Genomic DNA, 22,158 nt, shown 5'->3' on the forward strand with positions numbered 1-22,158 from the left:
ACACACATTAAAATAAGTAGGTAATATTAGCTACCTTAATCTAGATTTCCTTTTTTTCTTTAAGATAAATATCGTTACAATTAAAAATTCAAAATTATTGAAGGTTATACTTAAACATTTATAAGAACCAACTTTCCATCAACATCGTTTAACCTAAAATTTGGGTTTAGACAAATAAAATGATATGAACACATAATTTTTTTTTTTTAATATTTGGATACAAATTCACATATCCTTCAGACTTTTCTCTACATAAAAACCCACTCGTCGTATGAACAATTACAACATCAAAACCCTTAATCATCGCCTCATTTGCTACGTAAAGTGTTCCAATTCCTTTTTCAAAGAACGAGGCCAGACAGACCGAAGAAAGAACGTATAAAAACTTAAAAAAAAAAAAAAAAACAAAATAAAATAAAAAAAACCCAATCGGAAAAACCTGAATACTTAAAAAGCTTACAAAAATTTCCTCTGAAATCAGTCAAACGTGAAGCTTCTTCTTTTCCTATCATAACCCTGTCAACGTCAAGATGTCTTTTTTTTTTGTATTTTTTTTTTCTGAGCAAAAACGATGCAAAAGCAGTCTGATGTCGTAATATTTTAGTAAAGTTTGGGAGTACTTTTTTTACCATTCTTTAAATCTTCTTTTTATAACAATTATAGCTGCAAGCTTCGATGGGTGACGACAACAACTACGACGACAATGTCTGTAAAGAGTGAGTTGGAAAATTTTGATGCCATAAAGAAGTCGGTATATGTCTTTCAAGTTATTTTTAATGGGGTTTGTATTGGTTTTATAAAACAAAAATAAAATGGAACACTAAAGATGCCAAGAAAGCTACATTGTAGCTGGTACTGGTAGATATAATTGAAATGTGTCTTTTCTGCCTATCACCTTGTCACCCTGTCGACTTGTTGTTGTTGATGTTGTTGATGTTGTAGGTGTTGTTGATGTTGTTGGTGTTGTTGGTGTTGTTGGTGCTCTAGGTGTTGTAGGTGTTGCTGGTGTTGTTGGTGTTGTAGGTGTTGTAGGTGTTGCTGGTGTTGTTGGTGTTGTTGGTGTTGTTGGTGTTGTTGGAGTTGTTGGTGTTGTTGGTGTTGTTGGTGTTGTTGGTGTTGTTGGTGTTGTTGGTGTTGTTGGTGTTGTTGGTGTTGTTGGTGTTGTTGGTGTTGTTGGTGTTGTTGGTGTTGTTGATGTTGATGCTGTTGTTGGTGTTGTTGATGGTGTTGTTGATGGTGTTGTTGGTGTGATGTTGTTGGTGTTATTGATATTTTTGGTGTTGTTGTTGATGGTGTTGATATTGTTTTCAAATTTCAAAATATCTAATGCATCAAAACCTTACGAGTAAACTCGTACAACCTTCTAGCTGTGTAAAACATTTTCCCAAGTCACATTTCATATAACCAACATGATGTAGAAATGGAATACGAAGTGGTATTGTAGAATATACACAACACGCAAAAAAAATACTTAAAAAAACATAAGAAGGAAAACAACAATAACAAAAAGAAAAGAAAACGAAAAAAAAAAAACAGAAAACTGCACGGAACCGTTACGAATGTATAGGTGGATTTAACCCTCGCTTCTCTGCCGCCCACCGTAGTCGTAATCATCATCTTTTTGTTGCGCTGCTGCTACTATGTGTAGTACTACTGATGGCACTGCCGTCTAGCCGTCTGCAATCGATCCAAATAAGTTGAGTTGTTGAAAGGTATCCATTCTTATGCTTGCAACCTGTCTCTCTAACTCTGTTTCTTTGCGCCCAAATTACCCACACGACTATACTACTATACTATGTTGTATAAAGCTTTGTCTCCTTTGGTCTCACTATTAAACTTGTAAATGTATGTTTTTTTGAATCTGGCTATATGCTAATAGCATTACAAAAAGGGTACATAGGGTGGAATAAACAGCAGACGATTATAGAAATAAAATAGAAGAAGACGAAGGAAAAGAAGAATACCTACAAAGAATAGATTCCCAGCCACCCATTCTTGGCAAACACATATGGGACACAAGTGGATACACAATTATAAAGGATGCAGACTTTGGGGGTATAGATAAGTACACATAGTTAAATTATATATGGTTGTATGGTATATGTTATCAAACGAATAAGGACGACTTTGTTGCTAATTCAATATACTTATATATAGAGACGAGACTTCTCGGTTCACCGAAGTGGTCACAAATGTCACAAATGACATAGACTGAGTGGCAATAGATTGTAACTTTGAATAGGCACGCTCAAGAGCTATAAATTTTCTTGTTGAAAAAAAAACGTAGACCAAACGGAAATGATCACGAATAGTATGAAATACATAGGATGAGAAAAATTTACTATTGTGGGGTAAAATCAAATTCTTGAATACCTACTTTAAAATCTCTAAAATGTAAAATTTTGCAAATTAAAATCTTTTAATTATTTCAATAAAATATTTAATAATAACACCTTCATAAACGAAATACCAACCATCAAACAATTTTGGTATAAATCTACTGTTGTTATTGACAAGACTATTTTTTCTACCAAATTTGATCTCAAAAATTTTATTAGCAGAACAGGGATGAACGAAGTACACGAATTTTCCCTAAAACAGCTATACCATCAGATCAATTGTAGACCTATTGATGAGAAAATCAAACTGCCGGTCAATAAGAAATTTCCGCTCTTTATACCACCGTAAAAAAACTTCTTCAGAACGATGAAAAGAATATTCGTCAAATAGAGTCATTTACGCCCTCGAGTACGGGAGTTATTAAGATAGTCCAACTTGGATTTCTTAAACTAAATTTGTTCGGAATGAGAAATTCGTAATGCTACAATAAGCCTAGAAGCGATGATACACATAAAGTGCATTTTTAGGGTCAGAAAAAAGAATTCAATTGTGTTTATTGCTTGACTCCCCTGAATTCGATGGTTTAACTCAGCGAAGATCTCAGCCCATCTTCCTGTCTGGCCAAAAAATCAATTAATGCCCGTGATTGGCATTTCACAAATGATGCACCTGCTGGTGATTCAGAATACTACATATAAACATAGGAAAAAAGAATTAAAAATTACTTTTACTTTTATTTTAGCGTTCCAAATAGATAGAGGACATTATTATGTGCTTTTCTTTTTTGTTAAATTTGTTTCTTCCCATTCTAAGTCAAAATCTCCTCCCGTGTGTGTATATGTATAATGCATGTAATTCGAAAAAGCGATCAGGTACGATTTTGAAAATTACAAAGTTGGAATCCTGAAATCATTTTGAATAAATCTGCATCATTACTTTTGGGATCCATTTTTGTAAAACCTGCCGCGTCCTCAAGGTCACCGTGAAGCTAAATTTTGTTGTTCAATAGCTCTACAAGCAATTTAACATGTTTGAGCAACCATTCGATTACATTGCCTGAAAAAAAGACTTTAAGATAACTATCATCATAAAGTTAAAAAAGTACACTATGGTGTATACGCAATATTTTTGTATATGAAGAGTTTTTAATAATATTTTTTTGTTAATGCGTGCTCATTATTAATCTTGTATGAAATAGTCTTTTTCGACAGCAGCGAATAACATGAACTAGGAAATGAAGTTAACAGTTAAAATATAATCAATGTCGGAACAGGCCTTAAACAAATTACATGAAATCGAAAATACATACAAACGAATAATATGAGTGACTATAAAATTTGCAATGCAAATGACTTATCGTCGCCCTAGAATTGGGTTGCCGTATAGGCTATTGAAAACCTATGTATATACGACAACCCAATTCTAGGGCGACGTTATGTCGTTCTTTTTTGTGGGTTGCTTCAGAAATATTTCGAACTTAACTAATGAATAAAATAAAGCATGAAATGGTAACAATTCTATGTTTTGGAAATCACCATTTAAAAATAATAATATAGTCTTCATTCTGACCAAATTCAAATTCTTGTAGACTGGTACTTGGTTAAAAAAAATGTTTAGGATGTTTTAGTAAACGTACTAAATGCTTTTACCTCAAATGATGAAATACTAGTAATCCTTAAATTTTGGCATTCACATATGTATATCAATTTTGTCAACTCTTGCAAAAGTTATTGTGCTTACAAATTTCAATGCACAAAAAACTGTCTCAAAAACATGTATTGTATGATTTTCAGAAATGTTTTACTTTCCATTTATACACGTGTAATAAAGAAATGGGAATACATTTTTAAAAGGAAACGTTTCCTAGTAAGGAAATGTCTCTCTTACAGAAGTTACTGTTAAATATACTAATTTGAGTGTAAACAGAAAAAAAAAAATTAAATTAAGGCAATTATGAATGAATTGTGATTTCAGGAATTTACTTTTCCTTGAATTTAAACATTAGTTAGCTTCCGATCACTTAAAACTGATGTAGTTCTGCTTTTGAAGTTTAAAAGAGCTGAAGGTGTAATAAATACTATTAGTGGCCTAACATCTTAACCTTTGGAATGGCCGAAACTGATTGATATTGTAACAGTGATTTATTATAGGAGTCACAATTTTTCTCCGAAAGTTTTCGAACGTAGGCGTTTCTTAAAACGGAATTTCGGGACAAAATTGGGAATTTATCTACATCGGGACAAGTGTTGAGACAGTGAGCAAATATTGAGACTGTCCTACCAAGATCAGGCATTTCTATATAGGGTACGTTCGTCGATGATTACTTCATATCCTCTGTCCAAATAAGGTGGAGATTTACTGAATTACAACTCCGAATGTGAACAGCTAAGCAGAGATGAACTTTTTCATGCCAATAATACTCTTGAACGCTTTGTAAATTCCCACAAAAGAAGGTACCCCCGAAAAAAAAATGCAATATAGTGTTAGAGGTCAGGACTCGAATTCTCTGCCGCCACAGTCCATTGTACTAACTTTTATGCCTGCCGAAAATCCGCTTTCAATGCCTTTCGTCATTGTTTATTTGCAACTTACTTTTTTTTTAAACAAATCCGAATATCTGATTTTTTTTAAAATTGTAATGATTTTATGCGCTTCAAGAAAAACAACTTGTATAATATTTTTGTTCATATTCATTTAATGACTTTTATTTATTTTGTTTTGTTTCATTTTTTTTTTAATAATTTTTTTTTTGTTTAAATTTTTATTACAACAACAATATCTTGTTTTAAAAAAATTTCACTAATTTGTTTATACATCAATATTTTTTATTTTGCATTTGCTTAATGTAGTTTGTATTCATAATATATGTATATATAATATAGATTTTATTTATATTTATTTATTTTTTTTTGTTTTGTTTATATATATATATATACTGTAGTCCCCCATTTATTTATTTTATTCTCCTCAATTTCCTTATTTTTTTTTTTATTATACAAATAAATAATTAATTGTTTTTTTTTTTCACACATAAAAGAAATTGTCTTGAAAAATTAAAAAATAAATTGCATTTATTAATAATTTTATTTTTATTTCTTTTATATTTTTTTAATTTTATTGAATTTAAATAATGATTTTCAATGCTAATTTACAAAAAAAAAATATTTTTTTTGAATTTCATTAGATATAAACTAATAAGCAACTAAATTTAATTAAATATATTTATATATATATATATTGTTTTAATTATATATAAATCTATATTTACTTTAATAATTTTGTTTTTATTCATACACAACTATTCTTAAATGGTAATACTTTTCACATAGCTTGTTTTTTATTAAATATTTTTTTTTTGTCGTATGTCTGGTAATTATAATTTTACATTATTATATATTTTTAAATGTTATATATTTATATTGATAAATATAGTGTTTTTTTTTTTTAATATTTAATTGTTTTATTTTTTTTTTCAGTTCCTATTCTTTGTCTTGCTTACACGTTGTTTCGGAATTATTAACATTTCATTAAAATATCAGTCGACGGCTTGGATTTTTTTTTTTGTTTGATGTAATATTTTTCATTATTTTTAAATGTTATATTTTACTAAAGAAAAACAAAAAAATAATTAAATAATAAATAAATAAAATAATTTTGAAGAGATTAAAAATAAAAAAAATATCTAAGCAATTTTAATAATATTGTATGCAGTTTTTTGTTTATTTAATTTTTTTTAAATATTTAGGAGGTAGTTCGGCTAATTTTCTGATGTGATTTTCTGTAAAAAAAATGGTCTTCTATGCAGTTACTGATTTAATATACAAGAGATTAATGATTTTACAAAAAAAAAAAAATAATTTTAAATAAAAAAAAAAATATAATATTTAATATAATATAGTATCTGATGCACCTCCATGTTAGTTTATGTAGTTATATTAATATTGATTTCTGTTGTCTATTTAGTTTAGGTTTTTTTTCTTTTAATTTAATTTTTTTTTTTAAAGCTGTACAGATTAAATAAAGGTTAAATGATACAAATTAAAAAAATATATATGTTTGTTTATTGTTTAAGTATTATTTGGATTTTAAATTGCCTACTATTATTTTTTTTGTTTTGTTTTTAATATTAATGGTGTTAAAGATGTGTGAATGTATTTTGAAAGATTTAAGTTGTATTTTCTCGTTAAGTGGCAGTTTATTGCGCAAGAGCTCTCAGTTGGGGTGGGTATCTTGCGAAAGGGCATAAATAGCCTTTCCTGTCTATGAGATGAACATCCTTTTATCTTTTACAGTTTATTGTGAGTTTTATTATTTACATTTTAAGGAATTTTATTTCCAATTAAAGTGTTTTTTTTTTTTTCATAAATTTACTTTAAACGAAATTGCATCTTCACACCACTTATTATTATATTTTTTTTTGTTTTCAGAATTTCTGTTTTTTTTTTTAAATATTTTTCTTAAATAAAAAATTGTTGAAGAGGAATTTTATTTATAATTTTTCTGGTATTGAATTTTGTATTTTTTCTTGTATAAGATTGGAGTAGTAGGAAACATTTATGCGGATTATGGTTATGTAATTTTTGCTGAATTTGATTTTTTTTTTTTAATTTTTAATTTTATTTATTACATTTTACATGTTATTTTGTAATCTGACAAGGTTGAATAATTTTGATTATATTTTATTTTACTTTTAACGCAAAATAAAAAATAAAATGAAGAAATTAGATTTTTGATGGATGAAACCTTTAGTTATATATAATTTTTGGTACCTACACAAAATTTTTAATATAATTTAAAAAAATTGTTTTAAATTTAATTTTAATACAAAAAATTGAGATAGTAATTTAATTTAAATAATTCGAAGCTAAATTGGCGTAGCTGTATATTTTGTTGTAAGTAATTTGAAAATACTTCAAATGAATTGTGATTTTTCAATTTATAAGTGATGGAATACTTTGTCAGCGTGAAGTGGTTTCCAATGCTAAATTACAATGCAAAATACGCTGGTAAATTATTCTTTAGAATGATACCAAAACTATGCTTTTCTGATGGTTTTGATGGAATTGGTGTGCTGAATTAGTAAAGAATATTTAATTTGAATATATTCAAAGTAGTTTTTTTTTTTTTGTCAGAAACTTACTCATTTCAATATTAAGGGAAAAAATAAGATTGCTGAATATAATTAAATGACTTTTAAGAGTAAATTGAGAAAGTCTTCTGGAATGTTTTCCAAATTTATGCTGAATTTGTCTGTCATTTAATATTTATCAATTAAAAACATTATATTTCTTTTCTTATTCGATTATTCAGCGGTTTTAAAAAGAATTCAGCCTTTATAATAAGTCTTTCGATTGTCTAACAATTTGTTTCAAACAAGAAATAAAGTCCTTACTAACTCAGATTATGATTATTTTCTACAAAAAATAAAAACACTGGTTTGAAATGAAGAAAAGTACACATTTTCTCAATGAATAAAAATTGTTGTTCTTATTAAGGTATTCAGCGCCCTTTAAACTTATTCAGCATATCATTAAATAGTACATATTTGTAAGATCCACCAAACATATTTTTTTTCTGTTATTCAGCGCATTATCAATTAATGCAGCGCATACATAAAATCTGTTTCTTATGTTTTTAAAAAGCCTTTTCATCAATAAAATTACATTTTTCACCTTAATCACTTATTCTGCAGCTTTTAAACTAATTCAGCGCATATAAAGAAGTGCTTTGAAAATCTTTTAATTATAACTCGTGATTATATCCTTGGAAATGCTTTAAACATGAAGGAAAAAACTTGCTTTATGGGAGAAGCAGTAAAACCGATTCTTTTCACAGAAGAATGAATAAAAAGATCTAATCCTTTTCAGTATTCAGTGGCACGCATTTTCTTATTCAGCCCCTTTTAAACCATTTCAGCACCAAACTTATGAGTCTTTTTGTGATTTCTCAACTAATATCTACAACTTATTGCCAATTCAGCTTCTATTCAGCAGCCAATTACAGTAGATTTTCTAATGGAACACAATAAATCATCACTTAAAATTGATTTAAAACAATGGATTTTGATTTAGTTCATTGGTTTGTTTGCCTAATACATATTTATAATGAATTTTAACTTTTTTTTTTTAATACATACATATATTGTGAAAAAGAAGTGTTTATATTGTTTTTTTTTTTTTTTTTTTTTTGAAAATATAATATTACATCATAAGCTGAATTTACATTTACTCTAGACAATGTGAATAATTTTGAAGAAAAGAATACATTAAAAAAAAAAAATATACATCCTGCTACTGTTTTGTGGGTGTTTTTATGTCTTTTTTTTTTCTTAAAAAGTGCAAACAGCAGCAGTAATATTATGCTGGTGGTTATTGGAAAAACTACAATAATTACTAGATTTAGTATTTCAGCTAATTTTAACTACATTATTATGTTGTCAAATATGATGCTGATAGTTTCTCGAACTTGACATACTATTATTACTACTTATGCTACTACTGCTGCTACTATTGCTATTAACACAGTTATCGATTGATTGTTGTTGTTGTTGTTGATGCAGTTGAGATGATAATGCTGCTGAAGATGATGAAGAATGTGATCGTTGGATGCTTGTTGCTTGTGCATAACAACAGTCTATGGATGTTGAAGCAACATCTGCAACTACAACAGCCGTGGACGATGATGCTGGCGATAAATTACAACTACTACTGTTCTTTAATAAGTGCAGAGAGGTCGATGATAAGTTACTGGAATTTGTACTATCAACAAGCAACTGATGTTGCTGGTGTTGTTGTTGTTGTTGTAAATGGAATTTTTGTTGTTGTTGCAACATATTGCTGGAACACGATGCCGCGACGGGAACTGATACCGCCAACGGAGGTGATGGCGAAACTCGAGTTGAGGCCGTGGCACCGTGGATTGTCGTCATAAATGATGAACTCGAGGTAATGTTGCTACTACTGGTGGGCATAAGATTATTGTGGAAAGGTGCTGCCGCTCCCAAGCTACATGTTGTTGCTGTCAATGTGGCAGCAATTGATATTGGAAGTGCTTGTGCTGAGCACAGTGATGATGATGACGACGATGTTGACACAGACGACGACGATGGTGATGATGACGAAGAAGAGGACGACGATGATGAAGAGAACGACGACGATGCACTTGACGAAAGTGATGAATTCGACGAAATTGATGATGAAGAACAGAGTGCTGTTGGCGATTTGGGGCTACTTTTTCGCGAGAACAGCTTTGTTATTACACTTGGTTTTGATTTTTGATGCTGTTGCGTTAATATTGCTGATTGTTGGCTGCCACTTGAGCAGGGCAGTGCATGCTGTTGTTGCTGCTGCAGGTGGTAGTTGTGGTGGATATTAGAATGTTGATTAGTTAGATTAGCTTTTAAATTGCACGAAACACCCGAATTGGCCGCTGATGACGATGCCATCGATGATAGCGTTGTTGATGAGTAAAAATTATAGGATTGCTCTGGAACGTCTAAGACTGTTTTATTAGGAGGTGGCTTGATATATGAACGGGTTATCTCGGATTGCTACAAAAGAAAAAATAAAAATGTTTAATTAAAAAACAGAGAAAGACTTATAAAACGTTCAATGAACTAACCTGATATTGCGCTCGTATCTGCAAGTCACGATCTTGACCCCATTCACTATCTGGTAATGGAATATGGTGTGGACATCGAATTTGTTGTTGTTGTTGCTGCTGTTGATGATGTTGCTTATCATTATTAATTGGTTTAAGTTTTGCGGCGACTGCTTGTTGTTGCTGTTTAGCAGTCATTATCGTCGCTGCATCAATTCCACCTCGAATATTGCTACTATTACAAATACTATAGCTACTACTACTGCTGCCTCCACATCCAACTCGATGATACTGATGTAAATGATTATTATTTCTAATTTGCCTATCACTAAGTAGTGTTGTATCGCGTACTAGTAGATCACGAGCTTGGATTGTATCAACACGCATTCTTCGACTTATGTGTCCTCTATAAAGAAAATAATTTTAAGACTATAGTAAATGGTAGGCAGATGGTTTTTAATATATATTTACCTGTCGTCAGGAGGTGTATTTAATGATGTGCGGGCCGGAACGCCGAGCCGCTCCATTCCCGCGCAGCCGGCAGACTGTACCGATAGCATCTGAAAGAATAAGAAAAAAAATAAAAATTTTAGTGAAAATCGTTGGTTAAAAAAAAGATAGAAAGTTATGTTTTTTGTACTGCTTACAACTATTTCTATTTTAGTATTGATAAATTGGTCTGTTTTTCAACTGTATGTGAATCAAATATTGGGATTAATAGTGTGCTTACAAATATTTTAAGGGTTGTAAGGTTAATGGTTTCGTGAAAATTGTTTATGAAAGGGACATATAGCCCTGCTTACAAATTTTTCATGCATTAAACTGATAATTGGTCAGTATTTAAATTTATTATGAATTAAATCTTGATATTTATGATGTGCTTACAAATATTTTAAGCACATTAAGGCTATGCTTACAAGATTTGATTAAGATTTTTGAATAAATATTAAAAATTCTAATACATTTTGAGACAGATGGGGTTTTAAGTAGTGTGCTTACAAGATTTTTCTAAAAACTATGAAAAATATCTATATTATCGTTGCTTGCTACAAATAAAATCAATCATTTAGTAGATTTTAGGTGCTTAGAAGTAACGCTTACAAATATTGAAAGACATCAATATCCATTTAGCAAAAGAACATAACTTGAATTTCAAATGTGTACGCTGACAACTTGCTCAAACATATTTTTTTTTTCTTTTATCAATTCTTAAACAACTGAATATTTTGCTCAAAACGAGTAGGTACTACATATGCTCATTATTTATGAGTGTAATAAACAACCTGATCACTTGCACATATTTTATCTCAAATAACCTCCTCCAATGTGCCGGCTCGGCCGTCCACCCACATACACAAGCACAAAACGTTGAGTGCTTGTTACATTGCACGTGCTTACATAGACAAATGATTGTTCCATACTTCAAGCTAAATTAATGTTCCGTTCGTCATGTACACAGGTGTCCGTGGTTTGAATCACATTAAATCCTCTACTCAAACTCACCAGACAATAAGACATAGGTATATCGAATTAATCAGCGAAAATCCCTCTAAATACCAAAACGCTACACAATCCAACCGACTGACACAACATCACAACGAAGAAAAGTGACACCGAAAATAAATCTCCCCTTCCTGAATGCCAAATTTTTGTTCTCTATTTGTGCCTCGATTTAGGGAAGGTGGCAATGGCGGCGCGCATTGGACCTTTTTCTTCACGTGTTTTATTTATTTATATTTGTTTTTGTTGTTTTTGCTTTGAACCTACTCAAATTTCGTGAATTTAGCTTCCTAGGTGATTCAATGAAATATCTACGTCAGCTAGTCTCACGAGGAAAATATTTTACATAATAATGAACAAGGTACAATATTAAGGTTTATAGGAGGTGTTTGTTTAAATTAGGGCTTTTGAGATTTATTCCAAAATTTCAAAGTTGATTATGCTTACACGCTAAAAGGCAAACACAAGTAAATGAATATACTGAATGAAAAATAATTTTTTAAAGTCGAATTTTTGCCGAATGCATTTGTATATTTTAAAAGAGTCTATAGTACCTTAAGGTGTAAAAAAGAAAATAAAAAACAAGCAACATTATCATTTTAGACTTCAGCCTGATGTAGATATATAAAAAACTTTCCAGACAGACATACTACCGTGCTATGAATATTTGAGCGAATATACGAATTTATATGAATGAAATCAAATCTGAGAGAATTTTACGAAGTATTTTCAGCAAGTTTATGAATATTCAGCTGGTTGAAAATGTGTGCTTACAAACATTTAAAGGTTATAAGAACATGATATGAGTTAATTGTTTTTCATTTAGAAAAAATTCAATTAAGAGGATCTGTGCAAACGTTATTAAGAGTAATGATAGATTATCATGCGATTACTAATTAGGTTTTAAAAATAAAAACAACTTAAATAAACTACAGTAAAAGAACGAGGGAAGACATCAGAAAGTTCTTAAACAAAAATAAATGAAAGGAAACAAGGGAAAGGGAAACTTTTTTGTGACAGGTTGTGCATAAGAATTCTTGTGAAGGACGAAAATGATTAACAGCTTTTGGTTTGTTTGAAATATACCAATTAATTTGCAGTCTTATTCTTTAATTGAATAAAATTAATTAAATTTACTGATAATATGAAACTATGAATCTATTTATTGTAAGCATGCTGCTTCAAGAGCTTATATACGCTATAAAACACTATACATTGTACTAGTTACATTGTAAGTCATATGCTTACAACTTCAATTACAATTTAAAGGCAAATCAGGCTATTTAAAATTTACGATGTGCTAAAATTGTGTAAGCAATTACATTTTTATAATAAAATTATCACAATTACTAGGAAAATGGCAGTCATTGTCTTAATATATGTAAGCTTACAACTTTAAAGATTCCTTACATTCCATTTTGAAAGCAAATTAAACAAAATCTACTCTTAGGGCTTCGATTCGTTTGTAATACTTTTCATTGTACAGTTATTTTTTTTTATTTTTCAATACTTCAGATCTGATATGAAGTTCATACAACTTTGCCATGCCCATAATTTTTGTGAACTAATTAAAAATAACTATAATATGCGACAACACTCAAACAACAAAAACGAAAATGGCGACATCAGGCATAAGTTTTCTTTTTTTTTATCATCTCTCGTGTACTTTTTATTTTTGCTGCGTTTAATGTTATTTTTGTACAAGAGTACACTCATTTTTATATATTGTTATGTTTTGTCTGTCTGGAGTGCAACAGACTGCGTTGTGGTCAGCAGACATAAATTGGGGTAAAGAGCCTCTGTTAAATGCACTGTGCATGAGTATTCTTTTTTTGTATTCTGTTTTGTTTTGTATTATAATCACAAAATCACATTTCGACCAGACAACCAAACGACGACAACGACAACAACGCAACGCAATGTTTATTGCAAATTCAAACAATTTCCCAAAAGATTAACATAAATTGCAGTCTTTGGGGTAATTTAAGTTCGATTATGTCTGGTTCGTTGTTCGTTGCTATGCGCTGCCATTCGGTATCGGCAAGGCATATCCATACAAAAAGAAAAAGTTTTCATTTTTTGTTTTGCTTGTTTTTTGTTGTTGCTTGTTTTTTTGTTACTGAACGTATACGTACCAACGACGACGACCCAAATTTTGCATTCTCGTTGCAACCATAAAATAAGGCGACACATCGCAACTCCTCCACTAATAGCTGCAGAAGCAGTAGCAAAAGCAGCACTCATACGCAGTACATGTGATGTTGTATCTTAAAATAAATTTCCTCGTTATTTGAACTTGAAAAAATACAATTTATATTTGTCGCAGTGGAAAGTTGGCATGTATGTGCACTAATTTTAAGTAAATGGTGCGTTGGTAAATAGTTTAATGGGTTGTCTTTATAAAAAGAATCAACACTTTATTGCATTTTTTTTCATGTAATAAGTGTTTTGCAAATTTACATGATATGTGGTTTTTCATAGTGCTTACAACTTTTTTGTGTTGGTTTGAGAGCAAAAAAGTTTTATTTTGTGTTTATTTGCTTTGTTTGATTCATTTTCATTTGAGTTTATCAGTGCTTACAAAATTATTCTTATTTTAAAATAATTTTATACTTCTAATGGCCTTTGTAGTTTTGTTTTGATAGTGCTTACAATATTTTTCTACACTTTTATCATCCAGCGCTTTTTTAGATTACATTTTTTGAAAATAAATTGCTAATTAACATGTGCTTACAATCTTACAAGCAGTACAATTTAATAGTTTAACGGGTTATCCTTATAATAAGAATCTGCACATTATTAAATTTTTTGTTGTCAGAATTGTTTTGAAAATCTACAAAAAGTGTGGTATTCCGTAGTGTTTACAACTTTTTTTGTATACTTTTAATTGCTTTAATTGGCATACGTTTTTATTTTTCATATTAATTTCGAGTACAAGGCTGCTTACAAAATTATTCTTTTTCAAAAGTTACTTTGAAGCTTTGTTATGGTGCGCTTACAATATTTTTTCACACTTTTGTCACTAAGCACTCTTTTAACTAACATTTTTTAATAGTGAAATGCTAATTAGCAAGTGCTTACAATTATTTCAAAGCACAACTTTACTTTTATTCCCATAAAAGCACTTTTGTATACTGCTTAGAGAACTTCATATTTAAGTCAATTTATTAAATTTATATTTTGTAAAAATAAAAGCAAAAGAAATATATGATAAAACAATGAACACGTTTTTTCCCTGTGACATAATGATTAAACACACATCATTTGCTTTTGTCATTTATCAAACTTCAGCAGGACACATAAACGAGCTACAGTGAAAAACCCTTTGGCATATTCCCCGTCGAGCAACACCTTACGTGCCATTTTAACCTAACTCTGCTGACATTATTATCCCAGTGGGTTGGATATAATAATAATAAATTTCCCCTTTTAGTACCCTACGAAAAAAATATATAAAGTTAAAAAGCCTTCCAAGGACTTTGTTCCCTTCTTCGCTTTAAAACAGCGCTTTTATGTTCCTGCTGTTGTTGTTGCTGTGCACGCAAAATGCAGGAATGCATTTTTTCTGTATAGTATATATTTTCTGCTGTACACGCATGAATGACAGCCGCCGTGAAATATCCTGAATACAAAATTTGCATATTTTTGTTTTTAGTTTTTTATTTCTCGTTTAATATTTTGTCCAAGGGGATAGCAAAAATGAAAAATGTGTATAATCAATTTTATAACCGCACATCAACCAACATCATCAGTCAAATGGATTTTATTACACAGCCAGAGAGCGGTAGCTAGTAAAACGATATGACGATGAAAGAAAACAAAAAAATACCAGAGAATTGGACATAGTACACGTGTAACCTTCAGATGACTTTCAGAAGGGAATAGGAACACATCAAAAAAGGGGTAAATAATCATAATCCTTTTTCCCTGTCACTATGATAAATTAATTTCAATTTTTTAAACAGTGAGAGAACTAAGTGGAAAATTTTAAATAAATTTTTGTTATGACGATTTTGCGAAACAAATAAATTTGTTTTTGTAAGCAAATTAATTTAAAGAGCTGAATAGAACTAAGCTTAATTACTTACATATAAGCTATAATCGAAAATTTGTTGGTACTTAAGAGAGTTAAGTTCAACTTATTTAAAAAATATCAAATAGTGATGATTCCGAACGGTTTATGCATTCTCAAAGTAGCTATGAGCTCTATTTCTATAATGAAAGCTATTGAAAAAAGTTGTAAGCGCTAAGAAATATTAGCTGAATTTTTGAAATATTTCAGTTTCGCAATCATTTTACTTTTTTTGGGTTTTATTTTCACGAAACCTTGTAAGCACATTCATGATTGCAGCAAAATATATTGGTTTTGTATCTTGCTATATGAAAGTTATGATTGATATTGAAAAAAGTTGTAAGTATAGACAAATTATTAGCTGAATTAGTCTTAACTTAACAGGAGTTTTAATATTTTTACTAGCTTAACATTCCCATTAGATTCAATTCACAGTTCTAATCACATTTGGATTCAGTTTTTATGATAAATAGGATACGATTTTAAAAGCGGTTATATAAAAGCAGCTGAATTGCAATGAAATATATTTTAAATTAATCTCAACATCCTATGGAAAAGAAAACATGGTGCAAGATATTACGATGTTTACCTTAATAAATAAACAGAAACTAACGACCTCAACAAGGCCAAGTGTAGATATAAATTTTTTTAAGTTGAGTTCTGATAAAATATTCGATTAAGAATTTCAATCTCCAATACAAAACAACAAAAGGAAGAGGAATTTATTTAAGGAGGAAATAATATTGTTTTGCATTGCACATCCTCTTTAAACTACGTTTCAGCTGAAATGGAGAAAATAAATGCTCAATGCAAAATCCAAAATACAAAATGAAAAAAAACAGAAAATAAATAAATAAAAAGTAGCATCAAGAATATTTAACAAAAAAAGGAAGAAAAAAAAATAAATTCATTCAAAATCACCAGACAAAAACAAAACTACAACGACAAGCAAGAAAGAAAAAAAAAAACAACACCCGACAACAGCATCATGCAGTCTAGTCTAGCATTTCATTGCTCCGAATACAAATCTTGGCACCGTTCCAAGTGAGGCAACTACAACTTTGCTGTCGCGTCGTCGTCGATGCGTCCCAACAAATACCGCATACAGGTATATCAAGCCGATATCTTACAAATGCAGAAACCTTCAAAAAAAAAATCTATAGGTGAATACCCAGTCTGGTTTTAGATTGTTCAACAACTTACTTTAGCAAAAAGGATTCAAAGGACATTAAGCAAAGAGGAAATTCAATGCCGATAGTAGTTTTGCACCCCACGACCGTCTTCGACAGACGATGTTTGGCAAAGAATACTTGAACATAATTTAATCGTTCAAATGCAGTAAGTTGAAGAAAAAAAAAATACCATCATCGTCTAGAGAAACTAGCCGAACAAATGTGTCATATATAATGAGGTGGAAGTACTTGGTTCGTCGCCTTCTTTTTTTTTTCTGGCAGCAATTCAGCTATGGTGTATAGAAAGCCAAAAATATTTGTGTGGATTTTTTTTTGTGCTTTGGGGTTTAAATGTTTAATCTTGTGCCAATTTGCGTCAGAATGGATATTTTGTATGTAAAATTTGAGTGCTTACATAGGTATAGTTGGTATATTTTTTTTTGTGTGTTAAAAATGAGATCCGCAAAAACAAGCCATCCGGATATATGTATTAGTATGACGTGGATGGTCTTATTTTTGGCAAAATTTAAACATTTCTTCTTGTCTAGCCGAAAATATCCCATGTAAACATTTAGTCTGCTGAGTTAGTGAAGTCAAGGTCATATATTTGCATTCTTGTTGTTTTTTCTCTTTAATTTATGGAGATATGAGTGAAATAGGATTGTAAGCACAACATATACATGAATAACATTAAGAGGTTTTATGTTAGCAATATATTTTCTACCTTTAATATGAAATAAAAGTTGTAAGCATGCATCACAAGTACGAATGATGGTGTAAGCACACTGTATTTTACTAAGTATCTACTCAATTTCATATAATATACATAAGGAATATTCAATAACATAAGAAAAACTTGTAAGCACATACTTTTTCAGCATATTTATTTCTCCTCCACATCATTAAATGCTTTGGTTGACAATAACAAAAGCAAACATGAACATACTTATGGCAAGATGTCGTTTATATCTACATGTATATATTTCTTCATAAAAAGACCAGACGAACTTAAATCTGAACTCAATAACTAGCCAAGCAAATAGTGAGAAGTTGTGGATTTAGTTTCTAGTCCCAGACAACAAGAACAACAACATATAACAGATCGGTGGTTTGATTGGCGTAGTGGCAAACCTGCAACTTTGTTGAAGGGTTTCCGGTCTATTTTGTGCTTTTTTTTTTGTTTGTCTGAAATATGATCAGGCACATATACCTTTCTACAGTCTACTGTTGTTGCTAAGACCAATAAACGCGGCGACAGTTTGTCGATGGATATTGACATAAACTAGAAATTAAAAAAAAAAAAAAATAACAAAGCAGATAGGGAATTCCCAAGACATTGTTGTTAAGCAGACACAGACACTCCTACGTTTGAAAGCCATATAAAGAAAATTAATGTTTAATATGCAAACTCTTCGATTAGGTTTGACAGATCATGCGTTGTATTTTTCTTTTTTTTCAAGGGATCTTATGAATCACTCACTATTCACAAAAGATCACGGCTGTCATTTACTTTGTGTGTGTGCAGGATGTTTGGATCGTGTTTCACAGATGGTTTGGTGCGAAGCCAGATTTTTATTCATTTTTTGTTGTTGTTGGTGTGTATGTACTCTCTTGATATTGCTTCACTTCGTTTGTTATGCTTGGATTGGCACCGAGAAAATAAAGGAAAGTAGGTTAAAATCACAGGACCTTGAGACTTCTTGTAAATGTTTACTCAAGTGGAAATTTAATTCAGATTAACCTGATTTCTGTTGAACTTCTATTTATTATTGTTTTTGTTGTTGAGGTGGTGTACAATGACAAAATGAAGGCTTAATGTATTATGATATGGAAGCAAAATTTTTGTTTACTACGTCGTAAGTTAATTTTTTTTGAAACTAACAGCTGGCAATGTAAACAAATTTGTAGACTCCAGATGGACAAGTGGTGTCTATTTTGTTTATCAAAATATATACATTATATATATAAAAAAAATCAAAACAAGGCCACTGCAAGAGGTAGGTATAAATGACACCATTATGACATGGATATGTTTTTAAAAGTTGTAAGCACATGCCATTTTAACATCAGGTAGTCAAACATGTGTTGTTTTGACTTAAGGTAATATGCTTCTGTGAATGAATTTTGTAAGCACATGAGTTTGCTTAGTAAATTAGAAAAAAGCATGCTGTGCAGGATATAATCTCATGATAGATATCAAAGTAAAATTGCAAAAGTTTGTATATGACTGTTTTTAAGTTTTTCTTAGAAATAATTTTGTTTCTTTTGCTAAAAAATTTGTAAGCACATTAGCAATTGAGTTAAAACTTGAAAACGAAAGCAGTTAATGAAAGTGAAATAAGATATTCTATGCAAAAACTTGTAAGCACACTAGTTTTTGACCTTAAATGATAAAATCCATGTATTTTTCCCAGCTATTAAGAACACATTTAAATAAAAAATTTCAAAATATTTTGAAAAATAGTGTTGTCAACTCTTATAAGTGCTGCTTAGAAAGAATTTGTTGTCTATTGAATACAAAAACTTTTGCAAGCACATTAGCTCTTGAGTTGGAACTAGGAGAAGTGAGCAGATAGAGTAGAAAAAATAAATTATGTTAAACAGAAACTTGTAAGCACAAGATTTTTCGACATAATATGGAAATATTTATCCTTTTTCTTCACAAAAAACACATTTTTGAAGTCAAATTATAACCTTGTCAGTACACTCTTGGCTATATATGTATATTCAATGTTTTTCAACTGTCTGCTATCCTTGAAAATTCGACATCAAAAACAATCTTTCAAATTGTCAAGCAAACATTGAAACAAAAATATTTACAAAGCTTTAATTAGATTTAAACAAGAAAGATCAACCTGAAGAGACAGACCAACAACAAAAAAAAGGATAAATAAAATCCTCCAAAATCCTTGATTTCTCTACTTGAACAGGAAATATAAATAAAACATCCATCTTCAAGTTTATATCAAACTCAAGAACCTTTTTTTTTTCTTCATTTCAAAATGTCTCTCTCTTTCTCTCGGTCTTTCATTGAATTTTCTCGCACTAACACATTTAAATGAGTTTATGTTCGAGGAAAAGTACACACATATAAGAAAGCAAAAAAAAGTCTATTTCACATAATGTACAGCTTTCTTCTGGCAAAAATCGATTTTCTCTTCTTCTGGTTGTAGTTGTGTGAAGCTTAAGTGTTAGATACTTGAGAATTCCATTTTGTATTTTAGTGTATGTCACTGCATTTGTGGTTGTTTTTTTGTCTTTAATTTCCGCACAGTGTTATAAGTTGTTGTCTGTCTCACTCTAGTCCTTGCCATATAACAACAACAAAAATGAAGCTATATATCCTTAGCAATAAAAAAGTCAAGAAGTTAGAAATTCACACTCTCACCGGTCGGTGTGGTGATGTGCTAGATCATGTCGTCAACCCACTATCACGACATGTCATTAAGTCAGGGTATTTGAATACTTCCTCTCTGAAGACGCATGTTTGACCTAGTCTGGCATACAAATGCATAGTCATTCATACGTAATCGAACACAGCCACACACACCTACAAACACATAATATTTTATACATCTCCTTTGTTAATGCTACAAACATATAAATACATCTTGTCTACATTTCTCTCTTCCCCCAACCCCAAATCCTTCATTTCTCTTTTTTTTTTTATTTTTGCTAAGAGGCTTTTATTTGGTTTGTCTTCTCCTATTTGTCTATACATAGACAGAGCTTCGGTTAGGAGCCACCTTCTTTTGAATCTTATGTGATATTTATTGTGAATTATATTTGATGCAGATTTTCTACGGACAATCGCTAGCTGAATCCTCCAAAACATAGGGATGTTCTAGCCTAGTGCCACCCTTTTAATTTTTTTTTTCTCGGCAGTCGACAAATCTCTATATTATGAAGCACACACGTGCTGAATTTGATTTTGTAGCTAAGCAGACTATGAGGCGAGAGTTGTTCGCAATAATGCCTCGGTTTGCAGCTATGCTATGTATGCTGTAATAGATTTTTCAAATTTTTGCTTGGATTTCTTGGTATTCTATAAGCTTTGCTTTATATACATGAATTTAAATAAACAATACATATCTAAATACTTATATTGTATATGTTCGTATGTATATGTAACAACTAAACGCAGACAAAAGAAAGAATATAACTTAAGTTATTTATTTATGCTGTTCGTTTTCTTTGAATGAAATCAAGCACGTAGACATGGTATTATCATTTCTTTTTTTTTTTTTTTATTTTTACATTTTAATGTATATACCTACTTTGTCTGTTGTAGACAGAGACTTTTCAATCATTATCCTTTCTTTTCTTAGAGAAAGGGAAAAAAAACATAAAGTTATCTATCATTCAGCATACTCTTTAATATGTTGAAATTTGAATTTTAGTTAAAGCGGTATATATTAGTGCAAAATAATATATTATGCAAAAATAACGGAATTTGAAAAGTAAGCACATTCTTTTTGTGTTGATTTTTAATTGCATTTCAAAGTATAACAATTGTTTGAAATATATCAAACGAAAAAACTTGTAAGCATATGCTTTTTGATTTTGTTTTTGTAAATGAGTAAAACGAAAGAATAAAATCCTTTTTTATTTTTTTTTTTTATTAAATTGGAGATAGAATTTGTCTATCTTGATACAAGAAGACTTTAGAAAATTACTCTATTCTTTATGTATTTCTAAAATTATGTAATTATGATGTAAGCACATAGTATTTGTGTGAGTAACTTAACTCACTTATGAGCTGATAGGCTATTTGAAATATTTGGAACAAAAAAACTTGTAAGCACAAGCTGAACAAAATATAGCGGTTTTTTTTGTGAACATGAGTAATGTCTTTGTTGATATAAAATGACATTAAAATATTTAATATATTATATTAATACTCGAAAATAACGGAATTTGATGTAAGCACATACTTTTTTCATGAGTTATTAAACTCATTTAAGAGGTTAACGGGTATTTGAAATATTCGAAAGAAAAAAGCATGTAAGCAAACACATAATAGCAACACATTTAGATGTTTTTGAAAGCTGTATTTTTCTGTTATAAGTAATATTATACCGTAGATAAAAGGATAATATCGAAAGGATTCAAGCATTTTGTAAACACGTTTATTTTTAAATAATTTTTTTTTGTAAGACCCAAATTAAAAAACAAGATTTAAAACACGCAACCCTTTTATCAGTCTTTCACAACTTTTACTTTTTTTTTTATTAATGTGAATTCAGCCCGCAGAAAGTTTTTTCTTTTAATTTTGTTATTGTTGACGAAAAAATCATAAAAAATTCATCAGTCGCGAACATCCAACCACTTCAAATATATAATATATGTGCAAGAAAAAAAAACTGAACTCGAGACACTCACATGCACGTAATTTAATATTCAAGTGCAACCAATTTTTCTTTCAGTTTCGTTTCGCTTGCGTTGCTTTTGTTCTCTCTCTTTTTATACTCAAAC

General features: G+C 30.2%; 1 protein-coding gene across 2 annotated transcripts in view; it reads right to left on the bottom strand.

Annotated features, from left to right (window-relative positions):
- Positions 1-5,795: 5,795 nt before the first annotated feature.
- LOC129910739 (uncharacterized protein DDB_G0271670) overlaps positions 5,796-22,158 on the bottom strand; it is a 299,705-nt gene continuing 283,342 nt past the window's right edge. For both annotated transcript variants that reach the window (XM_055988233.1, XM_055988234.1), the window contains exons 3-5: positions 10,411-10,499; positions 9,961-10,345; positions 5,796-9,889 (exon numbers count right to left, since the gene is read on the bottom strand). In XM_055988233.1, coding sequence (XP_055844208.1) covers positions 8,777-9,889; positions 9,961-10,345; positions 10,411-10,499 — 1,587 coding nt within the window. In that variant the 3' untranslated portion in view covers positions 5,796-8,776. The remainder of the gene's footprint in view (positions 9,890-9,960; positions 10,346-10,410; positions 10,500-22,158) is intronic.

Source organism: Episyrphus balteatus, chromosome 2 (assembly GCF_945859705.1).
Source record: "Episyrphus balteatus chromosome 2, idEpiBalt1.1, whole genome shotgun sequence".
In the NCBI taxonomy this organism is placed as follows: Eukaryota; Metazoa; Arthropoda; class Insecta; order Diptera; family Syrphidae; genus Episyrphus; species Episyrphus balteatus.